We start from the raw sequence: 24,543 nt of genomic DNA on the forward strand, positions 1-24,543 counted from the left end.
AACATCTTGTGTCCAGTAAACTCCAGCACATTTATATCAACATTAAAATTTAAAATAAAGATTATAAGTTAATGGGCCTGTATTTATTTATCTGCTTGAGAAAGCAGTCAAAGTAACATTTGCAATATGCTTGTGACTATCCTTTATTCTCATATTTCAGAAAAAAAAAAAAACTAGAAGTATGAAATCTTAAAAGTGGAGCAGATAACCTCTTGTCAGTTAAAAATAATCTGCCTCGATTTCATCAAAGAGGTCCTGAGTTATTAACAAGATTCTGTCATATGGCCAATATCACTGATCTAGTTCATGAGAGAACATGAACAAACTTTTTCTTTTTCATTCTCAGTCCAGTGTTCCCCTCCATGACAAATCCAACTAATTCTTCCAATTCCTATAAGCAAGGTGATTTTTAAAATCTTAAAACTGGAGGAATAGCAGTTAATATAGACTAATCCAAAATAAGAGAAATTTGAAATTTAAGAGTAAATGTTTAAATTCAATCCTTAGAAGATAGGAAAGATGAGAGACTAAATATCAAGGGGAAATGAAAACAGTTCTACAACTAATTTAAAAGGGCACTGTGTAACCAGAACAAATGAAATGAAGCTATAGTCCAGGAAGGGAAATTGATAGACTGGCAAAGTTATTGGCAAAAGCAATTATATTTTCAATCAAAGATGCAAGCTGAATGAATCATTAATTTAAGGTCAGTAGAATGAAGGAGATGTGGCACAATCACAGATTCTAAGAACCACCCTTAATCTTATAAGACGTTCAGATATAAATGAAACAAAATGTACTGAAACTCAGATAGTCATGCTATGTGAAAAATTGGCAGTATCTTCATAACAGTCTCGAAGAAGTATAATTTCTGGAATTGAAACTGGGAGGAAAGGGGAAAAAAGGAATAAATGAAAATAAAGTCAGGAGAGGGAATGCAGAGGGGGAAGAATAACACAAATGTACTAACGCAGCAACATACCAACCTGCTTTAGAGGTGATAAACAATAATCCATATTTGAACATCATGAGATGTGCCTTTTATTCTGTTCTTCTGCAGGCCTATAATTCAGAATTGCATGCTATCTACCTTAATGTGCCTCAACTTATCTCATGAAATAATAAAGCAAAATTACAGATCAGCAATTTTTTTACTCTCTTAGAATAAGTTATTACTTCCTGCAAGCAGATAGACAATTTTCTTCATAGAAAGGAATAATTTGGGAATCAGACCCCTCTCCAGTGAAATCAACCCCACTGTGTTGGTTTATTATACAATTTTAAGAGCTCTGGTCTAGTTTACACACTATCCATGGAAAAAAAATAAAGGACTTCCCTGGTGACTCAGATGGTAAAGAATCTGCCTGCAATACCAGAGACCCAGGTTCAATCCCTGGGTTGGGAAGATGCCCTAGAGAAGAGAATGGCAACCCACTCCAGTATTATTGCATGGAGAATTCCATAAACAGAGGAGCCTGACAGGACCCAGTCTATGGGGTCACAAAGAGTCAGACAGAACTGAGTGACTAACACCATCATCATGGAGATGGTGATTTTAGACCACTGTCAAAGTGGAAATGTTTTGTTTCATTGTTTACAGCTGGATTTAGAAAATGTCTGATTTCAAAATATGAATCTGTGGTCATGCTAAGGAGCTAAACAGTTTTAGGCAGTAATTTTTAAACTATTGAACTACTTAACAAATATATTCCAACAGGTTAATAGCCAAGAATGAGTGTTTAGGTTCCTGTCATCCTTTCTATTTAAAGAAGGAACCCAGATTCAAAGAACTTGTGTTGTTATTTTGAAGCATATTCTGAGGTTTTAGTCAAAATGACATTGTACATCACACAAAGTTTTTTATTTCATGGAAAAACCCACATTTGTAAATATGCTACATTTTTCTCCAAATAGCAAACTCAAGAAATTCTGCTCAGAATAAGATATCAATGTCAGCACATTTAGTATCAGTCTCTGAATTTTCATAATCCTGTTTTCAGGTCAACATAAGCAACCCACATTAAAAAACATCATTTCAGCATGTGCACTTGTTCAGATTCCTTTTCATTCAATAAAAATTTAAAACGAAATCTCCTTTTCATGCCAAAAACCTCATTTGCAATAATGAGCAACAGATAAGCAAGAAATGCCTTACAATTAATGTCAAATTGGCCTTAAATTAGGGCTGTAGCTGTGACTTCAAAAAAAAGTCTTTTCTGTCAACTCCTTTGCTAAGTGGCACTTAGAGTATCCACAGATAAAAACCGCACACTTTTTTTGTAAAATGTAAATTCCAAGTCATCTTTAATCAGGACCAATGGACTGAGGTTATGCTTTCTGACAGCTTTCACGGTAGATGAAGTACATCATTTCAATCCCTGGGGGCTTGGATGTGATCTCTTGTTTAAGGGCTCCATGAATTCTTTCAAACTGGACAGTTGGATATCTTATTTTGCCACCACTGGTCCATTAAATAAATAATACACTTGGAACTATGGGGGCAAAATTAGTCCTTGTTGTTGAATGGCTTGGGGCTTATAAATACAAAACCTTAGAGAGGAGATACTTGGCCACGCTTCATTTTCTGAGTTTTTCACAAGATTGGCCAAGCTCTCTGTTGCAGTGCTTTGCCAAGCCATATGGAAGCCCAAGACAAAAGGAAAATCGATAATTTTAATTCTGCTTTTATTTAAATTTTTGAGGGGTGTGCATTAATGTTGATTCTTAACATTTAAAATCAGTGTTAAAATATTTATTCTGAGTGCCACATCTTTGGGCAACCCTTAAATATGTGATCAGGATGGTTGCCTCACCACCCTCACCCTAGTCCCAGCCCTGCTCTATCCTCCCGTTGATAGTTGAGGAAACATGGAAGCTGTTTGACAGAAGAAGTCAGGTGTCCACTTCCAGACCTCTCAGCAAGATGGGCATCGTGGGCATTGGTCAGCCCTCCTGAACCTTTTCTAGGCTTCCTGCTTCCAAGAGACAATACTATAGGTTATCTTTTCCTGACATTTCTCTTGGTTAATCTATTTGTTTGTAGCACTTTGCACCTTTGCTGTTTTGCAATTTAAGAGCAAGGAGTGATGGGGAAAACATTAAATAGGTAAATGAAAGGGTGAAGGAAACTTTCGTATCTCTGGAGAAAATGTTTATTTAGGATTTTTGCTAAGATAACTAACATGGATTGTAGCCAAAGAATTAGACAAAATAAATAAATAAATAAACTCAGCTGGCTGTGGATTTATTTATAAGGGTGATGTATGGTCCAAGGCAGTTCATTTTGTACCGGAAAGACCTAAACTTACTTGCTTGAGGACCTCCTATTTCACTATAGTCTCAGACAGTAACCGGAATGGGTTAATTTTGACTCCATACTGGATCTACTTCTGTGGCTTTAGTATTTATTTTGCCCCTTTGTTATTAGAGGCATACATAATGGCCTGCCTCAGGGAGACACACCTTCCTCACCAACACCCCCCACCCTTGGGCCAGGGTGCCTTTGTTTGACTCACAGGAAGACAGCCTGACCCTGCCTGCCTGTGAAGGACTGGGACAGTCTTGAGTTCTTTGCTTGGGAAATGGCCACCAACATGGCTTGGCTCCGAAATTCACATTTGGGGGACCAGAATCACAGAGAACTGTGGCATGTTTGTTTATTGATATGACAGGAGATATTCCATTTTACACCACCCAAGAAATGACTGAAAGGAAGTGAAACTAACACATCTGCCTGTCTGAGGCTTGCCAGTCTAAGAGATAGCTGCAAGAATTAAATTGCCTTCTTACTTTGTTTCCTCACCTCCCCCCATCTCTGATCCATAAAAGAATCTGGCATCCAGGCCCAACAGGATGGTTATTTCAAGATGCTACTCTACCGTCTTTTCTGTTAGCTGGCTTTCCAAATAAAGTTGTATTCCTTGCCTCAACACCTCGTCTCCTGGGTTTATTGGCCTATCTTGCTGCAAGCAGAGAGAGCTTGGACTCAGTAACTAGATCAAGCAGAGGGCATTCATTCAGCTTTTACTTATTGTTTATTTTTTTTAATTGGCAGTTTATAAACCATATTTCCTTTATTCAAAAGATGTGGTTGACTCTAAGGTACAGCATTGGTTAGAAATACAACCTTCCAGATACATTCTGGCCAAACACAAACATTTCCAAATGAATGAAAAAGCATCTGAAAAACTAAGAAGATAGTGGTATCTGTTGAACCCACACTCTCAGTACCCCAAGTTCCTCACTCACACAGCCTTGACATAAGCCTGTGTTATTGTCCCAGGTGGTGCTAGTGGGAAAGAATCTGCCTGCCAGTGCAGGAGCCTAAGAGACATGTGTTCAATTCCTGAGTCAGGAAGATCCCCCGAAGGAGGGCATGGCAACCCACTCCAGTATTCTTGCCTTGAAGAATCCCATGAACAGAGGAGCCTGGTGGGCTATGTTCCGTAGAATCATAGAGTCAGACACAACTGAGCACGCACGCATTATCCCCAACAAGTTTTGCTGTATGTGACACTCTCCTCTGCCACTCTTTTCCCACTGCTCTCTGGAAGCAGGAACTCGGTTCTGTTTTACTTCACACAGAACAGCAAAGATGTCTTTAGTAAATATTAATGAATGAATGAATGAATGATACCTTCATATCTTGGCAGAGTCCAAGTTTTCTCCAACAGAAATGTCTGGAAGCTGTCCAAGGAGAGGTAGCCAAAGAGTTTTAAAAATTGAAGTCAGTTACTTTCACTGTAGTATATGTTAATGGTCCCTTCTCATAAATCTACCTCCCTCCCATTCTCTCTCTCCCTCTAGGGATTCTTTAGGAGAAGCCAGCAGAACAATGCCTCTTACTCCTGCCCGAGGCAGAGAAACTGTTTAATTGACAGAACCAACAGAAACCGTTGCCAACACTGCCGACTGCAGAAGTGTCTTGCTCTAGGAATGTCAAGAGATGGTAAGGCGTTGCCTTCCTGTTTCTTACTTAAAGGCTTTCAAATGGGTGCTTTGCTGGAATCTGTTTAAAGGGTTGGAAGAATTCTAGACAAAGAGAATTGGGGATCCAAAGTAAAGAAAGCTACATGCTGGCAGTGTATTACGAGGAAAAGTAAGAGCATATGAATATATAATTTTGCCTATGAGATAGGAAGAAAGGAAAGACTTTCCTGTATCTCACCAAACAACCTGTGCTAACTAGATTAGGTGAAAGGTGACCACTTGTCCAGGTTTCTCTGTGAATGAGGGATTTCCTGGGATGTGAGAGTTTCTGAGCTAAAACTGGAAAGTTCCAGGCAGACCTGGCCCACTTGGGTAAATCTGACTAGTGCACAAGTTGCTTATTATGTGGAGATGCTAAGGAACAAAACTTGCTTCTATAGGAAACCCAAAAGCTCCATTATGAATGTGGCCTACTCAGATGAAGATAGCAGAGGCTGTAGCAGAACTCCATGTCTTAGAAGGGTTGTGTACATGGTGTCCTTCTCAGAATAGACTCAAGTGCGCACTTTACCATCACACCCAACCCAAATGGGTGGCTTGGCACCTTCTTAGATTAATGAAGAGGACAAATAAGCTCACACAAAGAATTTCATCTAGCTTTGCCTCCATTTTTAAGTATTCAGCTAAACAAATTCTGTTCACTGACACTGGCCATAGCACTCCTATACTGGATTATGAACAGCCCTGAGTCCTGGGGTCATTTCTATTTAGTTCCCACTGAATCCTCAGGATCTGGGTAAAAGCAGGCACCTAAGTGTTTGCTGAATGAATCATGAAACTATTTTTTATGTAGAGCCTGAGACCAGACAAAGTCCCTGATACTTATTCTCTTTATGTGAATCGTTGTGATTTCTGTGTCTCTGGTCACACTCCCTCTAATGAAGTTCAAGGTGGTATGGACCAAAAAAGGAAAAAGCAATATTTCTAGATTTTAAAGAAATTTAGCTAATTGCCTTCACTGTCTCTTAGTATAAAGGGATTTTATAAGCTATTAAATAAATTCAGGGCTTTTAGTCATTTGGATACATTTAGCTCTGCTTAGAAGATATCTAAACATATACACTGTTTACTTCTTAGCTTGCCTTCTCCAGATAGTTGCATCTTGATTTTTTCTTACCATTTCTCTAATTTCTAGCTCACCTAAATTTGCCTTGCACAAAAGTACACCAATAAGATATATTTGACTCAAAAAATTAAAATAATCTGATATTGAGTCCTTCAGTTTATAGGTAGATTCTAGAGCTACAGAGATTGTTTGCAAAAATTTTCCATTAGCCGATCTTTTTGTCTGTTTTTCTAAATTTGCTAATCACATACATTTACTCTGTAGGGTAAATTTGTAGCCCTGTGTACTTATACATTACTAAAGTGAAGAAAGTATAAGGTAGGGGTTAAATGATTTTTAGAATTTATTTAGTGAAATTCTGTGGGAATTTGAGTTGATGATTTTGTACTTCATTTTTATAATTTGAAAGTGGCATAATAATTGACAGCATCTGAAAAGCTCCATTAACAATTATACAGAGAGACTAACCCACTGAGAAACAGTGCTTCTTCCCACAATATAAGGAAGTATGTATTTGGAATGAGAGATCACGTTGGTGTGGGCTGGTGAGCAGAATCATGGACAAGGGATGGGTATTTGGTCCAAGGCAGATTTAGTGACATCAGCCTACAAAATCTAAGAGATTATCTGAATCTCACAACATAAAAGAAATATATTGGTAGGGGAAGGACTGCTTATGGATAGAGCCACAATTCCTTCTCAAGGGGGAAGAAATTTACTGCAGCATAAACTTCTATGCAAGTAAAAGCAACACAGTACCTAAGGATGCTAAGGTTTAAGAATAATGATTCTTCTTGATTTTAAGTCTAGAAACAACCCTGAGGCTTCCAGGAACGTCATCCAAATTGCCTCCTAAACATGTCTTATGTCAAACTGATGATGAGAAGAAATACTAAGGGGTGATAGAAGTGGTTGGGAATGAGGAGAAGGAAGTACAACAGAAGGAAAAAATGATTCTCTCTAAGGGAAAACAAATTCTTCTTTATCATTTGTATAGAGGGAGTTTGTTATAAGCCTTGAATATAAAGGGTACTTTATAAACTAAGTAAGTCACACTAATACTTGGAAATGGACTTCCCAGGTGGTACAGTGTTAAAGAATCAGCCTGCCAGTGCAGCAGACACAGGAGACATGGGTTTGATCCCTGGGTCAGGAAGGTCCCCTGGAGTAGGAGATGGCAAAAATTTCAGTATTTCTTGCCTGGAAAAGCCTATGGATAGAGGAGCCTGGAAGGCTACAGTTCAGGGGATCGCAAAGAGTCAGACATGACTTAGCACACACAGGTCTGTCAAGTTCAGTACCTGGGAAGCTAAATAGGGTTTATCTCCTATTGATTGATAATGCCTAGTATGTGGTATCAAAGGATTACAAAGTCCTGAGGTTATGGTTGATTAGCCATGTCTATAAGGGCTCAAGAATGAGAGGTGGCATGTCGTCTGCCACTAATTTATTATAGCTACCTTCTGCAGATGAAGCAAGCATTTTCAAAGTGCTTTAGAAGTAGTACCAGCAGCCACAGTAAGTTGTCTCACATCAAACTTTTTTCTACCTAACACCCCATTCAGCTTCCCTCAGACATAAAGTGGCATCTTCATTTTTATGTTTTTTCATTTACTCTCTATAAGTTATGCTTGTCTCTAAGAATATTTACTTCACTATAGCCGGTCACTGAAGCAACATGACTACTAGTAGACAGCTGGATATAACTGTTGACTCCACTGGACTTTCACTCTCTCCTGAATTTCAGCTTTTATAGTGGTGGATTAGCCACAGCAGGTTTATGAGTAGAAGACAAACTCAGCAGTAACAAATTTGCTCAAATTTAGCATTGGCAAAGAATCAAAAGTCAAATCCACTTGGCAAACACAGATGTGTTTATGTGTATTAAAGGGGGAAGGTATTGCATGTACATGTGTGTGTGAAGTGATGGCATGTGTATACCCACTGAATCTTCTCCACCATTGTATTTATTTCTTTTTTAAAGTGGACCCTTCACAAATGTTAGCTGTAGGAATCTTCAGTGTAAACTATTTCCAGTTGTATTAGTACTACTTAAAAAAAAATAAACAGAAAAAGTTTTTGTATCAGTAGGAAGAAACTGCACCCCAAAGGGAAAACATGGTAATTACCTTGCAATAATTAAGTATGTGTCCTCCAAATGGCATGTCTCTATGAAAACATGAAAGCTGCCTACAGGGGCAGGTGTCACAGGTTTGGCTTCTTCTTATCCAGCATGGCATTGTCCAATATGGTATCTGCATGTCACTATTTAACTTTAGATTTGTTAAAATTAAATAAAATTTAGACTTGTGGACACAGCAGGGGAAGGAGCAGTGGGACGAACTGAGAGAGTAGCATGGAAACATATATATTACCATATGTAAAACAGAGAGCTACTGGGAGGTTGTCATATAACACAGGGAGCTCAACTCAGTGCTCTGTGACAACCTAGGGGGTGGAATGGGGTGAGGGGTGGGAGTGACGTTCAAGAAAGAGGGAACATGTACATAATCATGGCTGATTCACATTGTTATATGGCAGAAACCAACACGACATTCATTGTAAAGCAATTATCCTCCAATTAAAAGTTTTTCAAATGAATTTTTTTAAATTAAATAAAATTCACAATTCAGTTCTTTAGTCATACTAGCTATATTTCAAGTGCTCAAAAGCCACATTCGGCTTGTGACTACCACACTCAAAAGCACAGGGAACATTCCATCATCACAGGACACTCTATCAAAGTAGAACCTGAGGAGGATGAGAAAGAATATTTCAAAATTATAACTAGCTTTAGGTAGACAGAATCAGATTATTTCTACAAATCTTAAAGCACTACAAAAAAGGCATATCCTTGACATTTAAATGTTAAATTAAGACCGGTTTCCTTGATAAGTAGTGTGATATAAACATAAAGAACTTTACAGCCAAAGATAAAATAATTTTAAAAATGACTATGGAAAGTCATAGATGATAAGTTCAACAACTGAATTCCTCTTGAAACAAAAAAGCTTGTGTCTAGTTGTGTGGTAGGAAGCAGCGATCTTTGAAGAAGCACCATCTTTGTTTTATCATTGTTGTTCAGTTGCTGAGTCCTGTCTGACTCTTTGCAACCCCATGGGCTGCAGCACACCAGTCTTCCCTGTCTTTCACCATCTCCCAGAGTTTGCAACTTTGTTTTATAATTACTCCAAAAAACTGACATTTCATTTGGAATCCTACCATTTCAGGTAGACCTGAAAAAGTTTCCAATACATTTGCATAAAGTTGTTCTTTGCTAGTGTGGGATCAAAATCAGGCTTAAGAGCACATCACAAGCAAATACTATCATTGTTGAATATTTATGAAGCACTTGCAATGTACACAGAACTGTGCTAGTTTCTCTGAGAGCTAGCAGTTTAACAAGAGGCTGCCTCCATACTCAAGTGAATCTCATTAATAGAATAATTCAAATTTGAGAGGGGCAAACATTTAAAACACGTGTTGTACTGATTAATGGGTAGTGGAAAGAAGAATGCTGCTGCTTGAAAATATAATAGTAATATAGCCTTTGCTAAAATAAGCCTATGAATACAATAAATGTATTTACAAATAGTGAGAAGGAATTTTTTATTTATCAGGAAAGTTCAGTAAGTTTATTTTGCCAAGTGCTGTAATTTTTTTTTCCCAAATATGTCACCACTTACTATAGAAAGGGACATAAAACTGAAAAATTGGCTCATCTGTGTTTCTGAAATGAATGGAAAATTTATTCTAAACTAATACTGAAGTCATTGTCAGCAAAATCCTTGATTTAGGATGAAGTCTGATAATTTCAAAATGTAGTGGAACTTTAAGTTTTTTCTTTGAAAATATTTAAGTTGTTCAGTGACTTGATAAGTCAGTTTTTTGGAAGAGGAATAACTATTCACCATTGAGTGAGTTTTCAGATATTTACCAGGGCAAAGAACTCGGCAGCATACTTATTTGACACTGCTAGCTTTGATTGTGAGGTCTGTGGTTAACAGCAGAATTCTGAACCTAAAATTGACAAATGTAGGGTCTTGTCTGGGTTCGTTCCCACATCTTTTACCAGCTGCAGGTTAGTTCTACAACCCTCCTAATTGTAGCTGGCTTTGACTGAGATGGCTCTGCTGTGTTTCACATCTCTTATCCTCCAGCAGTCTAGTTCAGGCGCTCACACAGGCACTGTGTAAGTCTCTGCTTGCATTGTGTGCATGCATGTGTGCGTGCTAAGTCATTTCAGTCGTGTTCGACTCTGCGACCCATGGACTGTAGCCTGCCAGGCTCCTCTGTCTATGGGGATTCTCCCAGCAAGAATAGTGGAGTGGGTTGCCATGCCCTCCTCCACAGGATCTTCGTGACCCGGGGATCAAACCTGTGTCCCCTGTGACTCCTGCATTGTAGGCAGATTCTTTACCACTGAGCCACCAGGGAAGCCCTCTGTTTGTGCGTGTGTATGCTTAGTTGCTCAGTTGTGTCCAACTCTTTGTGACCCCATGGACTGTAGCCTGCCAGGTTCCTTTGTCCATGGGGATTCTCCAGGCAAGAATACTGGAGTGGGTTGCCAGGTCCTCCTCCAGGGGATCTTCCCAACCCAGGGATCAAACCCAGGTTTCCCACATTGCAGACAGATTCTTTACCACCTGAGCCACCAGGGAACCTTACATACATCAATATCCCATGGGCCCAGAGCATGACCCTGAGTCAAAGAGGTGGAGCAGGATGCCTGCACAGAGTGAAAGGGCATTGCAAATTTATATGAGAAAGAGAAGGCACATAGGCAAAAAGCATCAGGGTCATTAAAGCAGGCAATCCACTACAATACCTGTTTCACCTAGTGTGCTTAGATGCTCAGGCTCCTCTGTTCTTGGGGATTCTCCAGGCAAGAATACTGGAGTAGTTTACCATGCCCTCCTCAAGGAGATCTGCCCAACTCAGGGATCAGACCCAGGTCTCCCGCACTTCAGGCAGATTCTTTACCATCTGAGCCACCAGGGAAGCCCAAGAATACTGGAGCAGGCATCCCTTCTCCAGGGATCTTCCCAACCCAGGAATCGAACTGGGGTCTCCTGCATTGCAGGCAGATTCTTTACCAGCTGAGCTACCAGGGAAGCCTGTTTCACCTAGAGTGTATAGAAATCTAAAGCAAGGAGGTTTGGAAAGAGGTTTGAAAGATACTACAATTACAGCAGTATTTACAATAGCCAGGACATGGAAGCAACCTAAATTTCCATCAACAAAGGAATAGATAAAGATGATGTGGTACATATATACAATGGAATATTACTCAGCCATTAAAAGGAACTAAATTGTGCTATTTGTAGAGACAGGGATGGACCTAGGGACTGTCATACAGAGTGAAGTCGTCAGAAAGAAAAAAAGCAAATATTGTGTAATAACGCTCCTATGTAGAAAAATGATACAGATGTACTTATTTGCAAAGCAGAAATAGAGACTCAGACGTAGAGAAGTGAAGGCAAATGATGTGGTTTACTTAAAATTGTGTTTCTCACCCTGTTCTACATCCTTGGTCTTACCCAACCTGCTATTTAGAAAATAGTGAAATAATAGGGTCTTAGCTGACAATCCAGAAATCCTAACACTTAGGAGGAAAGTTAATGATGAGTGTTGGCTGACATTTGAATAGATATTATGTGGTAGTTTGAGATTTTTATGAATTTTATTTTCCCCACAAGTAAGAAAGAACAAGGAAATGTGTAATGGTTTATGTGCATAGTGAGAACTAAGTCTAAGCTAGGAAGACATTTAAATACTCATAGATGTATTTCTCATTGCCATGAAGTTAGAAGGCAGACACCCCTGAACATAACCTTTTAGCAAATGTGGAGTGCAAACCAATGGACTCAGGGGCTCTGGGACTTGGACTTTGTACATTTTATATTGAGGAGACAGTCATCATGAGCTCTTGAACTCCCAGTGGTTAATGAGAGAGATAACCACAAGTGCTGTTTTCTACTTTTGTCTCCCGCCAGCTGTGAAGTTTGGGAGGATGTCCAAGAAGCAAAGAGACAGCCTGTATGCTGAGGTGCAGAAGCACCAGCAGCGGCTGCAGGAGCAGCGGCAGCAGCAGAGTGGGGAGGCAGAAGCCCTCGCCAGGGTGTATGGCAGCAGCATCAGCAATGGCCTCAGCAACCTGAACAATGAGGCCAGTGGCACATATGCCAATGGACACGTCATAGACCTGCCCAAGTCCGAGGGTTATTACAACGTGGATTCCGGCCAGCCGTCCCCTGATCAGTCAGGACTTGACATGACTGGAATCAAGCAGATAAAGCAAGAACCTATCTATGACCTCACATCCGTACCCAACCTTTTTACCTATAGCTCTTTCAACAACGGGCAGTTAGCACCAGGGATAACAATGAGCGAAATCGGTAAGTAGAAATCTTCCAGAACATTTTTGGAAATTCTACTTTGAAGTGGCCTTGGTCCTATTTCATAAGATCATTTTCTTAGGTCTAAGGTGAATTACTTGCTTTCATGACTTCTAATGAGAAAACTAATTGATTTTAAAATATAGTCTGATAACTGTCATTGTTCCCAAGGCCCATAAAAGTTTATTTCAAGCAAAGGAAGAAAGAAGAAATTATAAATAGATGCTATGTGTAAAGAACAGATGCTATCTGTTGGATTTGGGTTCATCACTGAAGGAAAAATGTTATTGGTATAAACAAAATTTCAGCAAGTGTTCAAAGTGATGCTATTAAAAGTGAAATAGCTAAGGGATATAGAAGCAGTATGTAGAAGAAAGTGAATGAATAGGGCTCCAACTCTCTAAGATAACTGGGGACAAATGTCAGTTTCCTTCTGTAGAGAGGCAGAAGGATAGACCAGAAGACCTCTAAGGCTCTTGTAAATCTCAATTCAAGAATTTTACGTTGGAATAAAGTCCGAATTACTGGCAATAAAAAGAGTATAGTCCACCTTGGATCTGGAATGTAAACAGGACTTGAAAAACTTGGTGGAATCCAAATAAAATCTGGAGTTCAGTGAAAAAAAAAAACAAACTGTAGTTACAGAAGAGCAACAAATAAGCCCCACTGAGCAGGGCAAGTCCCAGGCACAGCTGCCTGAGCAACACTACCCTCTTGCTTTGGCAGCATCCTTGCAAAGGAGTGGTGTTCAAGAGTGCATCTGCCTATGTGCTCTGTCTTCTCTCCTCACAACTCTTTTACCCTATTAAGCTTAAGAGTCTGTTAAATGTCTAGTTGGTTGATTTTATTCAGTAATTGCCATAAAAATATGGATGTAAGTTTAACACATTACCTCCTGGGTAACAGAGCTGCCTGTGAACAGTGTCCCGGAGGAGCTCACAGGCAGTGGCTCTAGCAGGCTTCTTTGCAGTATTCAGTGCACAGGGGAAAGCGGTGTGGAGCTCAGAAGTCTGAGGCCTCCTCAGATCTCTCCCTAAGAGGTAGCAGAAAAGAGTGGTTAAGAACCAGGCCACTTGCGGACTTCCTGGTGATCTAGTCATTAAGACTCTGCTCTTCCACTGCAGGGGAACTTCCACTGCAGGTTCAATCCCTGGTCAGGGAACTAAGGTCGCCCCTGGCATGGCCAAAATAAAAAAAAAAAAGGTACTAGGCCACTTGAATTCAAATCCTGGATCTGTGGCCTATTATCTGAGCTGGAAAGCAAGTTTCTCAATCCCAGTTTGCTTATTCTATTTGTTTCTCAAAAAGTACTAGCTCATAGATCTCACCATTGTTGTAAGAATTCAACGAGTTCATACATGTAAAACAGAGCCACGTTTGGCACTCAGTAAGCACTCAGTAGCTCTGAGCTGTTTCCACTTATCCACCACGTGTTCAGTCACCTTCTCTGTCTAAACAGTGAGTAGGAGCCCAAAGCCTACGAGTGTTTTAAATAAAGTTGATGTGAACACATAACGAAGGACATGCCATATGTATCTTGGCTACTTCTCCCATCTGGCTGAGGAAGACGTGATGTGACACAGTTACAAAACCTGAAACGTTATTTCTCTCTCTCAGCAATTCAGCCTATGGCAGGGAGCAAAGAAGTGGTTGACAAAGCCCTTGTAACAACATCCACAGCTGAGGGACGTAGAAAACTGCCCATCAGCGTTGATAACAAAAATATTCATTAGATTTCTCTACTTCAGCAGGGACCATGTCACAGGCACTTCACACACTTAATTTTCACAAACATAAGTAAAACTGTTATTCCCATTTTACTGATGAGGAAACATAGGCTCAGAGATGTCTCATGACCTGCCCATATCCTTTGATTACTAAAGGATAGAGCCAACTTCCATCCCAGGCTATCTGATTCTGGAGTTCTTGTGCTTATCCATTACCCTACTATTTGCTCTGGGCTTAATGTTCACAAACTGCACTGTCAGTCAATAGAGGACAATCTGTTTAAGTAGAGTCACTCAGTCTTTCCAAGAGGACATGTTAAAAGGAAAAGAACTAGGCACCATTTTTGGCTTTTATCCTACTTAATATCTGAGTGCCTGAGTTTGCTACTGATCTGGAACACATGTTTAAAACATACGGAAGCAGAGACAATTGTTGGGCAGTCTTCTGTTCCATACAGAAAAAGGAAAGATTTCTAAGAATTCAAAAATCTTCATGATTTAATTTCTAAATCACAGTGTCTTTGCGATTTAGAATCAGTAGGAGGTATTACAGGAAGAGAACTGCAGCCAAAAACATGAAGTTCAGGTAACTCTACCCTGGTCATTTTCCTTCTGGCCTGAACTAGAGAATCTCGAAATCTATCCAGATAGATTTTCTACACAGACATTGACCCCAAAATAAACTAGCATTTATTTTTCTCATTTCAAGATACTATTAGTCTTTCGAGATCCCTAGATCTGCTGTAAATTTTGGAGGTTTCTTCCATCCGACTTTTACGGATGTGATTAGATTGTCCTCCGAGAGCTCTCAAATTTAGCTGGCTCCTAAGCCTAAGCATTGCCTTGGTTCCCATTTCGTTAAAACGGCAACGCCATCTAGTGGACACAAACTCCTCCGCGCGTCGGAGGGAGATACCAACCGGAGCCACGACAATGTGTCTGACTCTTTGCGACCCCATGGACTGTAGCCTATCCGGTTCCTCCGTCCATGGAATTTTCCAGGAAAGAGTGCTGGAGTGGATTGCCATTTCCTTCTCCAGGGGCTCTTCCCGACCCAGGAATCGAACCCAGGGCTTCCGCATTGCGGGCAGACGCTTTCCCGTCTGAGCCACCAGGGAAGCCCAAGGCAATGCGCAGTGCTTCCCTGCACCACCTAAAAGACTGCCATTCATTTCACTAAAGCACCATAACCGTCTCTGTGGGCAGGAGGGCACCAGTGATGCACAGTAGTTAAGAACTTTGGTTCTACAGTCGGACTGCCTGAGTTCAAAACCTGGCTGCGGCTTTCCCTTCAGTCAATTTACCTAAGCTGAGTCTCAGTCCTAAACCTGAGACAAGAATAACCCCAACCTGTGTATGTGGATTAAATTAGTTAATATTTGAAAATCCTTAGAAGAGTATCTGTCCTGCATGAGCCTTATCATCATCATTGTTATTATCAATATAATTTATATCATATAGGTATTCATCTCCTTATTACCTAATAACATTCCTAGTCGTTACAGGTTATGTAATTACCTTTTATTGAGCACTTACATGGTGCCAAGCAATATTTAATGCTTATAACAACCCTCTTATGCCTGTTATATAAGTATTTGTATATCCATTTTGCAGGTGAAAACATTGAGTCTCAAAAGTTACAAAACTTATTAAAAGCAGAGTAAGCCAGTGAACCCAGGTCAGAATAACAGCAAAACCCTCTCTTAACTATGTTTCTTCCCATCAAAGGGAGCCCCTCACTAGCTAAGAAAAAGGCAAAAGGAAGCTGCAAATTAATAATTAGGCATCAGGTTTACCTGATTTTAGCAAGAATTTCATCTCAAGCTGGCATGGTGCATGTGTTTATCTTTACAAATAAGATTTTGCAGCGCTTGGTGGCAGGGAGAGGAAGCTTTCTAGAGGCAGACTGGCAAACAAGCTGAGGAAGAAAGTGGAAAGTTGTGCATTAGCTCCCTCACCACAGCCTTCAGATGAGGTGAAAGATTCTGCAGGACTAATACTCTTAATGAAAGCTCATTTAAGCTCACAGATGATTGACAGTGTATCTGTGAGGTACCAGACAACAAGACAATTCACCCAGCCAATCAATGTGCTTTTAAGAACGGGGGGAGGGGAATCCATCAAATTAGCTTCAATGCTAATGGTATAGACTGCCTTTTACATATATCGTCTGAGTTTGCTGTTCAGTAATTTTCTCTCCAGATGGACAATGAAATGTGAATTCATTGATCCCTCCTATATAATCTTAACTATAGATTTACTTTCCTATTCCTTTTGTGTTCTATTTATGAAACCTGGAATTTTAAACATCAAAAAATAGAAATAAACCTCTTTTTAGCAAATTCTTCTATTCAGAAGCTGTGTATTAATACAGAAGTTTACAAAAAGGGATTGGCCTAACGGTGCTCTAATCCCTGTGATGTACTACTTTTTTTTAATCAAAGCTAAATAGACACATGGAAGATATTTCTAGTGCTGTTTTATTGGGGAAAATTCTATAAAACTTGATCGTGTTTCAGTTGTTCTTTACTAAGAACACCATGAAAGTGCTATAGTCATAAGGCAGCATTTTCAATGGCATAGGCTTTTTGAGGTAAATATTTTATAACTGTTTAAATCTATTATGCATATTCAACTGCTCATTCAGAAATGGTACAGAGAATAGAGTTTAACTCCAGCTATGTATTTTCTATGTCTTCTGGTGGCACCTGTATCAAACACACATAGGCATTCAATTTAGGAGCAAGTGCCTAATAAGTCTTTAAAAATGAATGAAAGTAGACTAAATCAGTGAGGAAAACCATTCAAGCAGGTTGCTGCTGCTGCTAAGTCTCTTCAGTCGTGTCTGACTCTGTGCAGCCCCATAGACGGCAGCCCACCAGGCTCCCCCGTCCCTGGGATTCTCCAGGCAAGAACACTGGAGTTGGTTGCCATTGCCTTCTCCAATGCATGAAAGTGAAAAGTGAAAGTGAAGTCGCTCAGTCGTGTCCGACTCTTAGCGACCCCATGGACTGCAGCCTTCCAGGCGCCTCCATCCATGGGATTTTCCAGGCAGGTTAGGGAAATGAAAATCCAGTGTCTTTAGTTCTTCCTTTTTTGCCTTGATGGAAGACATCTTGTGAACTTCCATTGTTATCGGACATTCCTGTCACCCTCACCCAAACACAGTTTAGGAAATCCTTAGTCCACATGCTAGCCATGTGAACTTGTTCAAAATTATTCAGCTCTCTGGGGCTCAGTCTCTTCATTTGAAAAATAAGGCCGCTGGACTAAATGATTTTGAAGGATTATGGTTCTCCCACCTCCTGGTGGACACTATGGGCCTATGCACAAATATCCCCTTTTTTACAGCCGCTTCCCAAGGAGAAGGGTACAGTGGTGGAGAGAAAAGGACTTATAGGCAACTAAGCAATCCTGAATGATGCTGAAATAAGTGTCTGTGGTGGGAGTTTCCATAGGAAGTTTCCATGGGTGAAATGGTCCTGTCAACTATACAGTTAATAACCACAGTCACATCAGAAGTGTGCACCAGCCTCTTCTCTTCACCCATGCTCTTGGGAAAAAAAAAAAAAAATCAAAATCAAGGACAACCAGGAGCTACCAGGGTGGTGACCAATCCCAAACCATCCCAAGTTTATGTACAATCAAAGTAAAGAGTAAGCTTTTGTATGGATACAGCTTCAGGGTCAATCCACCTGTCCTCCCTGGCCCACTTCTGATCACCTCCCTGACTCCCTCTTGAAAGAAAAAAATGGACAAAAGACTAAGATATGTTCTTAGTTGAGCCCCAGGCCTACCCAGGTGACCTTGGTTACTTGAGAGGGATTTACTTGACACCTCTGAGTAGCGAACTATCCATGCACTACATCCCAAGAGGCTGCTTATTTCCAGAATCCCATCTTCTATCTCAAAAAGAAAAAAAAAGAAATTGCATGAGTGTGGGGGCTGGGCTATGCAACTCAATTTGTCACATTTCTGGGATCTCTACCATGGTCATAACTATATTAACTAGTCAATGGTCATGAATTATTTTAGACCATCCCAGGACAAAGGACACTGTAATTCTTTCCTGTGTGCATGCTCTGTCGCTTCAGTCATGTCCGACTCTGTGACCTCATGGACTATAACCCACATGGTTCCTCTGCCCACGGGATTATCCCAGCAAGAACACTGGAATGGGTTGCCATTTCCTCCTCCTTCTTTGGCAGGTGGATTGTTTTTACCACTGAACCACTTGGGAAGCCCATAGTTCTTTCCTAGGTTTTTATTCAAATCCATATCTTTCTAGATATCCTTAAATAATACGTAAAAAATCTCCAAGGTCACCTAGTAATGTGTTGTAGTCACTCACCTATCATGCTCAGTGCAATGATTCATATATATATATATATATATATGTATATTTATATATGTGTATATATATATATATAAATGATCTACATCATAAGAAATACATACCTCTATGCTTAATTGAAGTACTTATAAACCTGTGTATCTACTCATAGCATATGTATGCACATTAGCCATGACATCATCACACCTCTGTCAGTACAGCTTTCCTTGCATGCTAGCATTCACTACCTTAGGTAAATCACCTTTTCTGTTTTGAGTTGAAATTGTGTGAAACTGACCTTCCTCAGTAGATTTCTCCTGGAGATACCAGTTTGGAATTAATTTTTGACTCAGGACATCCTAAGAAGACTTTAAAATCCACCAATCAAAAAAAAAGTGCTATTGGGAAGCTATGGGAAAACCAATTCCATTTTCTACACTCAGTTTCAAAAGCCATAATAGACATAAAATATTGTGCAATAAGGAAGAGGAAAGGAGATTTCATGAGGTTCTGCTTCTGACTTATTGAAGGATAGAGTGTTTATGCTTATCAGACAGCCTCTGAAACAGCCCCTCTGTTCACTAGTACTTCCCAGCATTGCAAGCTTGACACTGACTCTCAGAAATAGCTCTGAATAGCTCTTCCACTGATTGGGGTGAATAGGTCCTTCATTGGCCACATTTTCAAACACCTATTTTGGGAAGAACTGGCAAGAGTTAAAATACCACATAAGCTATGGAACACAGAAATGTTGTTCCATAACAAAAGTCAAATGATGGGTAGGAGTTGTTGGAGCTTGATACATTTTGGTTTTCATTACCATACTGCTGCTACTGCTAAGTCATTTCAGTCGTGTCCAACTCTGTGTGACCCCATAGACGTCAGCCCACCAGGCTCTCCTGCCCCTGGGATTCTCCAGGCAAGAACACTGGAGTGGGTTGCCATTTCCTTCTCCAATTTTCATTACCATAGTACACAACCAACTTAACAGGCTCTCTCCCAACCAGTACAGAATTTATTTCTGTGATGTTTACAAATGTGGGGAAGCCTGTTGAAAATGTTTCTAGCTGGAAAGACTTTTATTTTAGACGTAAGCTATAGATAAGGATATGTGACAATATACCCTCGCTACTGAGAAAAAGAAATTTACTTTTTAAATCTGAGCCCTGTTTATGCAGACTATTGTGGAACTGCTATTTGGTTTTCAGACATGTTTGTTCTAGGAACATTTGGTGCCAGACTATTTAGAAAATACTTACTTTAAAACATTAGTCAATGAATGAAATGTATTATTTAAGCAATCAAGTGACTTTTAAATATTTAGATTAAATGTTTGAAAGTGTAATAATTGCCTCCAAAGATGTCTTCTGATTTAGTTATTCCTAAAGGTCAGAATTATATTGGCTACATTTCTAAATGGGGGATAAAGTTGGGGAGGGATTGCTTCTGTCTAAATTAACGGTCAATCCATATGTCAGCAAAATCCAAATAGTAAAAGTCAATCCTAATGATGGCCCTGGGCAATTTTCATAATTAGGCTTCCATCATCTGTGACCTGCTGAGTGTCCTTTGGGTGATGTGGAGAGGGAGGTGCACTTTCTAAAAGAGAGTGGTTAAGATTTTCATGGGCTCAAGATTATGTTGTTTTTGCTTGTTCTAAGTCTCTTTACTTTTAAGACTGTGAGCTGTACTCCTATCTTCCATAACTCTGCAAAACTTCTCCTTCACCAGTCAAATCAAAGAGAAATTCCTATTTAGCCCCTCAGACTCAAGTCTATGCTTTTACACAGCCCTTAGAAAATACCACTGCTGCCAAAACTTTCTGTGGATGGAAAATCAAGCCCAAAGAAACTAAGACTTTAGGATGTTAAGTGACTTCAAGCCTAAAGGGGTTCATGTTGGCTTCCTCCATCTTAACAAGACACTTCCTTAGAACTCCCCATTTCTAGGGCATTGAATCAATCTTTTCTGATTGTTCTGTGAATGAGGTCTTTTACTATGAAACTTAATTTTGAATAATAATGATTTTATAATAAGTTCTTTCTTAATTTTTTTAGCTAGTTTGAAGAAAGGGAACTGTAATTTCTCTAAAACTAGACATGCACTATTGCAATGAAACAAAACACTTGTGTTCCAAAACAGCTTTCCATTGTTAAATTATTAAGAATTCACCCTTTTAGACAGTTAATTTGTTTTGCTGCTTATGGTCTTTTTTCCCTTTGGATATACTCCAAATATAAATGCCATATGGATTCTTTCAGTTTTTCTTTCTGGTTTAGTTTCTGTTTTCTTAATTTAAAATGCTCTCACCTGAACTTTCTGAAAGTTGATAAAATTTTAACCATTTTATTTATTAATCTGTTTATGCAGTCTTTGCCCAGGTATTATTACTTGTAGCATTAATCCAATTTTTTCACTGTTTTTCTCTGTGTTAATGTTTTATTGAATTGTGTTTTAAAAATGTGATAAAACATTTTTATCATTTTTATAGGTAATAACATAATCTTATATTTTCTTAATATATCTTTCTAAAGAACCTTAAAAGCATTTTGCTTAAGACCTACATGAAGTAAAAATCAGTTATGCCATTCTCTGATATAATAATTGGCTGTAGAATTTGTTTGAAAAGGAGACCTGAAGCTTTCCTAATTCACTGGTAAGAGAGTAATGAGTGATTGGACCTTGAAACCGAACAAACAAATGAGTTATGGGTTATTTATGGCCCCAAATTCTTCTTTAAAAAATTTAAAGAACTTGAAATATGTGCTGAAAATCTTTCCTTCCTCCTATTGAGGTTATGGATCACTACTAGATGGCTGTTTTAAGCGTTAATATTGATGTTTCTATGCTGGTAGCACATTTCTACTTATGCCCCCAAAATACTCATCTCTAAATAGAGATTAGAAAAATCAGAAAGGCCTTAAAAGTAACATTGTCCTCTCTGACACTGTCGTCTGTTACACCCTAACCAGTAGACTTGTTCTATTTAATGACAGAAAGCTTATAAAACCTTGAGTCTATTGTCAAAATGACAAAATGCACACTTGGTTAAATGTTCCACCTTTAAACCAATTGTTCTAATGTATTAGAGTTACTGCCTCAGTGTGTGGGTTCAGAGGAGTCTTGATATTCTGAAAATCTAATGCAGGCACTTAAAACTTGCCTTGAGCAAGTCCGTAGAGATATCCTGGCATTAATTCAAAGCGAATCCCCTAAGAATTCCACTTCCACACTAGTAGTATAAACTAAACAGGGAATTGAGCGGTTCTCTAGATCCTTAAGGCAAGTTATAAATTAAAAATTCATTAATCATTTCGATTGAGGCTGATATATAGTATTTTAAGAAGAATACTTCCAAGTTTTTTTTTTGTTTGTTTAATTCCTTATGGAGAAAAATGAATAGGGGCTATAGTTCACAAAGAAGAAACCATCCTTTCTCATGAGAAAAAAAGGAGGAAGAGAAAGAATTAGGAAGTTCAGATGCAACTCCCTCTAGTACTATATATAGCTTTGAGCCTCAGCTTTCTCGCCTTGATACAGTTGGGCCACGGGTGCTCTTGGTAATACCACTGAAAGCAGCAGTTTTTAAAGATACACTCAACTTTCCCTGCTCCCAGGATGTGGGATTCTAATGAACCCACCCGTGCAATCCGTGTCTGAGACACTGTAGCCTTTGGAGCAGCCATTTGCTGAAATGTCTAGTGAGAGCTAAAATAAGCCCCTTTGGTGGAAAAAACCCGCTGAGTGGTTGAAATCAGAGATGCAGAAGGTCACTTGCTATTTTAGTAGCTGCAAGCTGGTCCTCATTTTATAATATTGCGGTTATAAACAAGAAATCGTCACCCTACTTGTCAGTATACTTACTTCTCATCAAAATAAGCAGATGTAGCCTTTTTTCTACATAGTACTAGGTAATTTAAATGACTTCTTTCCAAACTTTGCTTTACTATATGGATTAATACATAATAAAAGTTATTTTTCATGTATTTCTTTAAATATTACTTCAAAATATTGTTTTTATACTGTCTGATATGATTAACCTTTTAAATCCATTGACCTGTGTGTCTCATGTCCATCCCAACCATTTGTAAATACCTTAAGGAGGGACTTTTTTCATACTTCTTTGATTTATTCCACAGATCACAATGAAGATTGACTGGGGTTGGGGTAGGGGAGGGAAACTTTACAGTTTCAGAGAGAGAGAGACAGGTGACCCAACTAACTTCTGGAATTATTTAGATACAGTCCTTTTGGAAATAGAGGAAGGAAGTTAGTTCCAGTCCCAGTGTTCTACAATTTTTGCACACCCTATTGAGAATTACCATCAATTTTATTCCAGTTTTCCTTTCAAAAATTTACTTTCTCTCTTCTCTTTGCTCATAAGTGGATCTAAGATTACTTCTAAAGCTTCTAGGGAAGTGTAACAATTTTAACTGAGAAGGCAATGGCACCCCACTCCAGTACTCTTGCCTGGAAAATCCCCTGGATGGAGGAGCCTGGTGGGCTGCAGTCCATGGGGTCGCTGAGGGTCGGACACGACTGAGCAACTTCACTTTCACTTTTCACTTTCATGCATTGCAGAAGGAAATGGCACCCCACTCCAGTACTCTTGCCTGGAGACTCCCAGGGACGGGGGAGCCTGATGGGCTGCCGTCTGTGGGGTCGCACAGCGTCGGACACGACTGAAGTGACTTAACAGTAGCAGCAATTTTAACAGTATTTTTCATCAAAAAACTATAAAGTACATTTGCCTGCATCAGTTATTTCTTAAATCTCTTTATTGAGGTAATAATTGACATACAAAAATCTGTTCATATTTAATGCATACAATTTAATGAGTTTGGAGGTAAATATACACCCATGAAACTATCACCACAATCTATGCCATAAACATATCTCTATATCTATTATTTTAAAGATTTATAGGATTATTCTTTCATTTGAAATATTGTCTTTTGTATCTTGTAAAGATACTTAACACATGAAGTTACAAATTCTATTAATTGGTTTTAAGTCTTGGGTGCTAATAAGCTTTCCTTCAAGGAAAGTGTAACAGTAAAAGTCTAAAAATAAAACAGGAATTTTATGGGGAAAAAAAAAGAGATGAGAGAGAAAGTGAGAGCAAGATTTTTTTTTAATTAGCAAATAAAAAATGAGAAGGGTGGACTTACTTATTAATTTGTAATTATATACCCGGTTTTCCCTTGCCAGTATCAATATTTACTTTTCTCCTCATCATGATTGAAAAGGAATGACCTGGGCTGAGCATATGAAATTGTTTTTCTCATTCCTTGATATCATTTTATTAACTATCAAAGCAGCCCATGTACTCTTAGTGAAATGGACAAACCTGTGTCTCACTGACATAAACCAAATCTTAACTACTGAGAAGATGGAGTTGCATTTTCAGATCCACTTAAGAAATCTCTAGCCTCATCCCTGGTCTCAGGGATAGGAGAGTATAGTCCATGGGCATCATCTCTGAAGGTGGTAGAATTTCCTATTATTCAGTCATCGGGGCCATACATCTGTGGACCCAATATCCCAGCATAGTGTGAGCCGACTCCTTCCTCAGCATGTGCGGTCTGCAACCCAAGCTGGTTAAAGGATCCGACCAAACCTGGGCTTTGAGAAGCAACTGCAATCCAAGTCAGGGAAATGGATGAAGGATGTGTGATTGCCCAGAAAGATTCCACATCCCCTGCTCTTTTACCTCAATCTCTTTGTCTGGACTTTGTCATGTGGTTGGTCCCTTGAGATCATACTGTTTACTCTTACCTTTTCTGTTTTTCCAGGCAAAGACTCTTGAAAGTTCCTTTGGCGCCCAGCAGGAACTTCGCATACTGTATTCATTGTCTCTCCCTTTGTCCCCTCTTTTTAAATCCTTCTCCCCGTTTCACAACTGCAGACTCTCAGTTCAAACAAACCATCTCCTCTGATGGTCATGCATCTTTCTAATGGACAGAATGAGTCTTCTGGCCTTGCTCCCTAGGCACCAAGTCAAGCTTTACTGTGTGGTTTATACAGACC

At 39.3% G+C, this 24,543-nt stretch overlaps 1 protein-coding gene across 2 annotated transcripts in view; it reads left to right on the forward strand.

The window, feature by feature from the left end:
* The window catches only part of RORB (RAR related orphan receptor B), a 211,005-nt gene that overhangs the window by 155,067 nt on the left and 31,395 nt on the right, over positions 1–24,543 (forward strand). For both annotated transcript variants that reach the window (NM_001192658.1, XM_015472501.3), the window contains 2 exons: positions 4,807–4,948; positions 12,052–12,453. In NM_001192658.1, the coding sequence (NP_001179587.1) occupies positions 4,807–4,948; positions 12,052–12,453 (544 nt within the window). The remainder of the gene's footprint in view (positions 1–4,806; positions 4,949–12,051; positions 12,454–24,543) is intronic.

The sequence above is a fragment of the Bos taurus genome, chromosome 8 (genome assembly GCF_002263795.3).
Source record: "Bos taurus isolate L1 Dominette 01449 registration number 42190680 breed Hereford chromosome 8, ARS-UCD2.0, whole genome shotgun sequence".
Lineage (NCBI taxonomy): Eukaryota > Metazoa > Chordata > Mammalia > Artiodactyla > Bovidae > Bos > Bos taurus.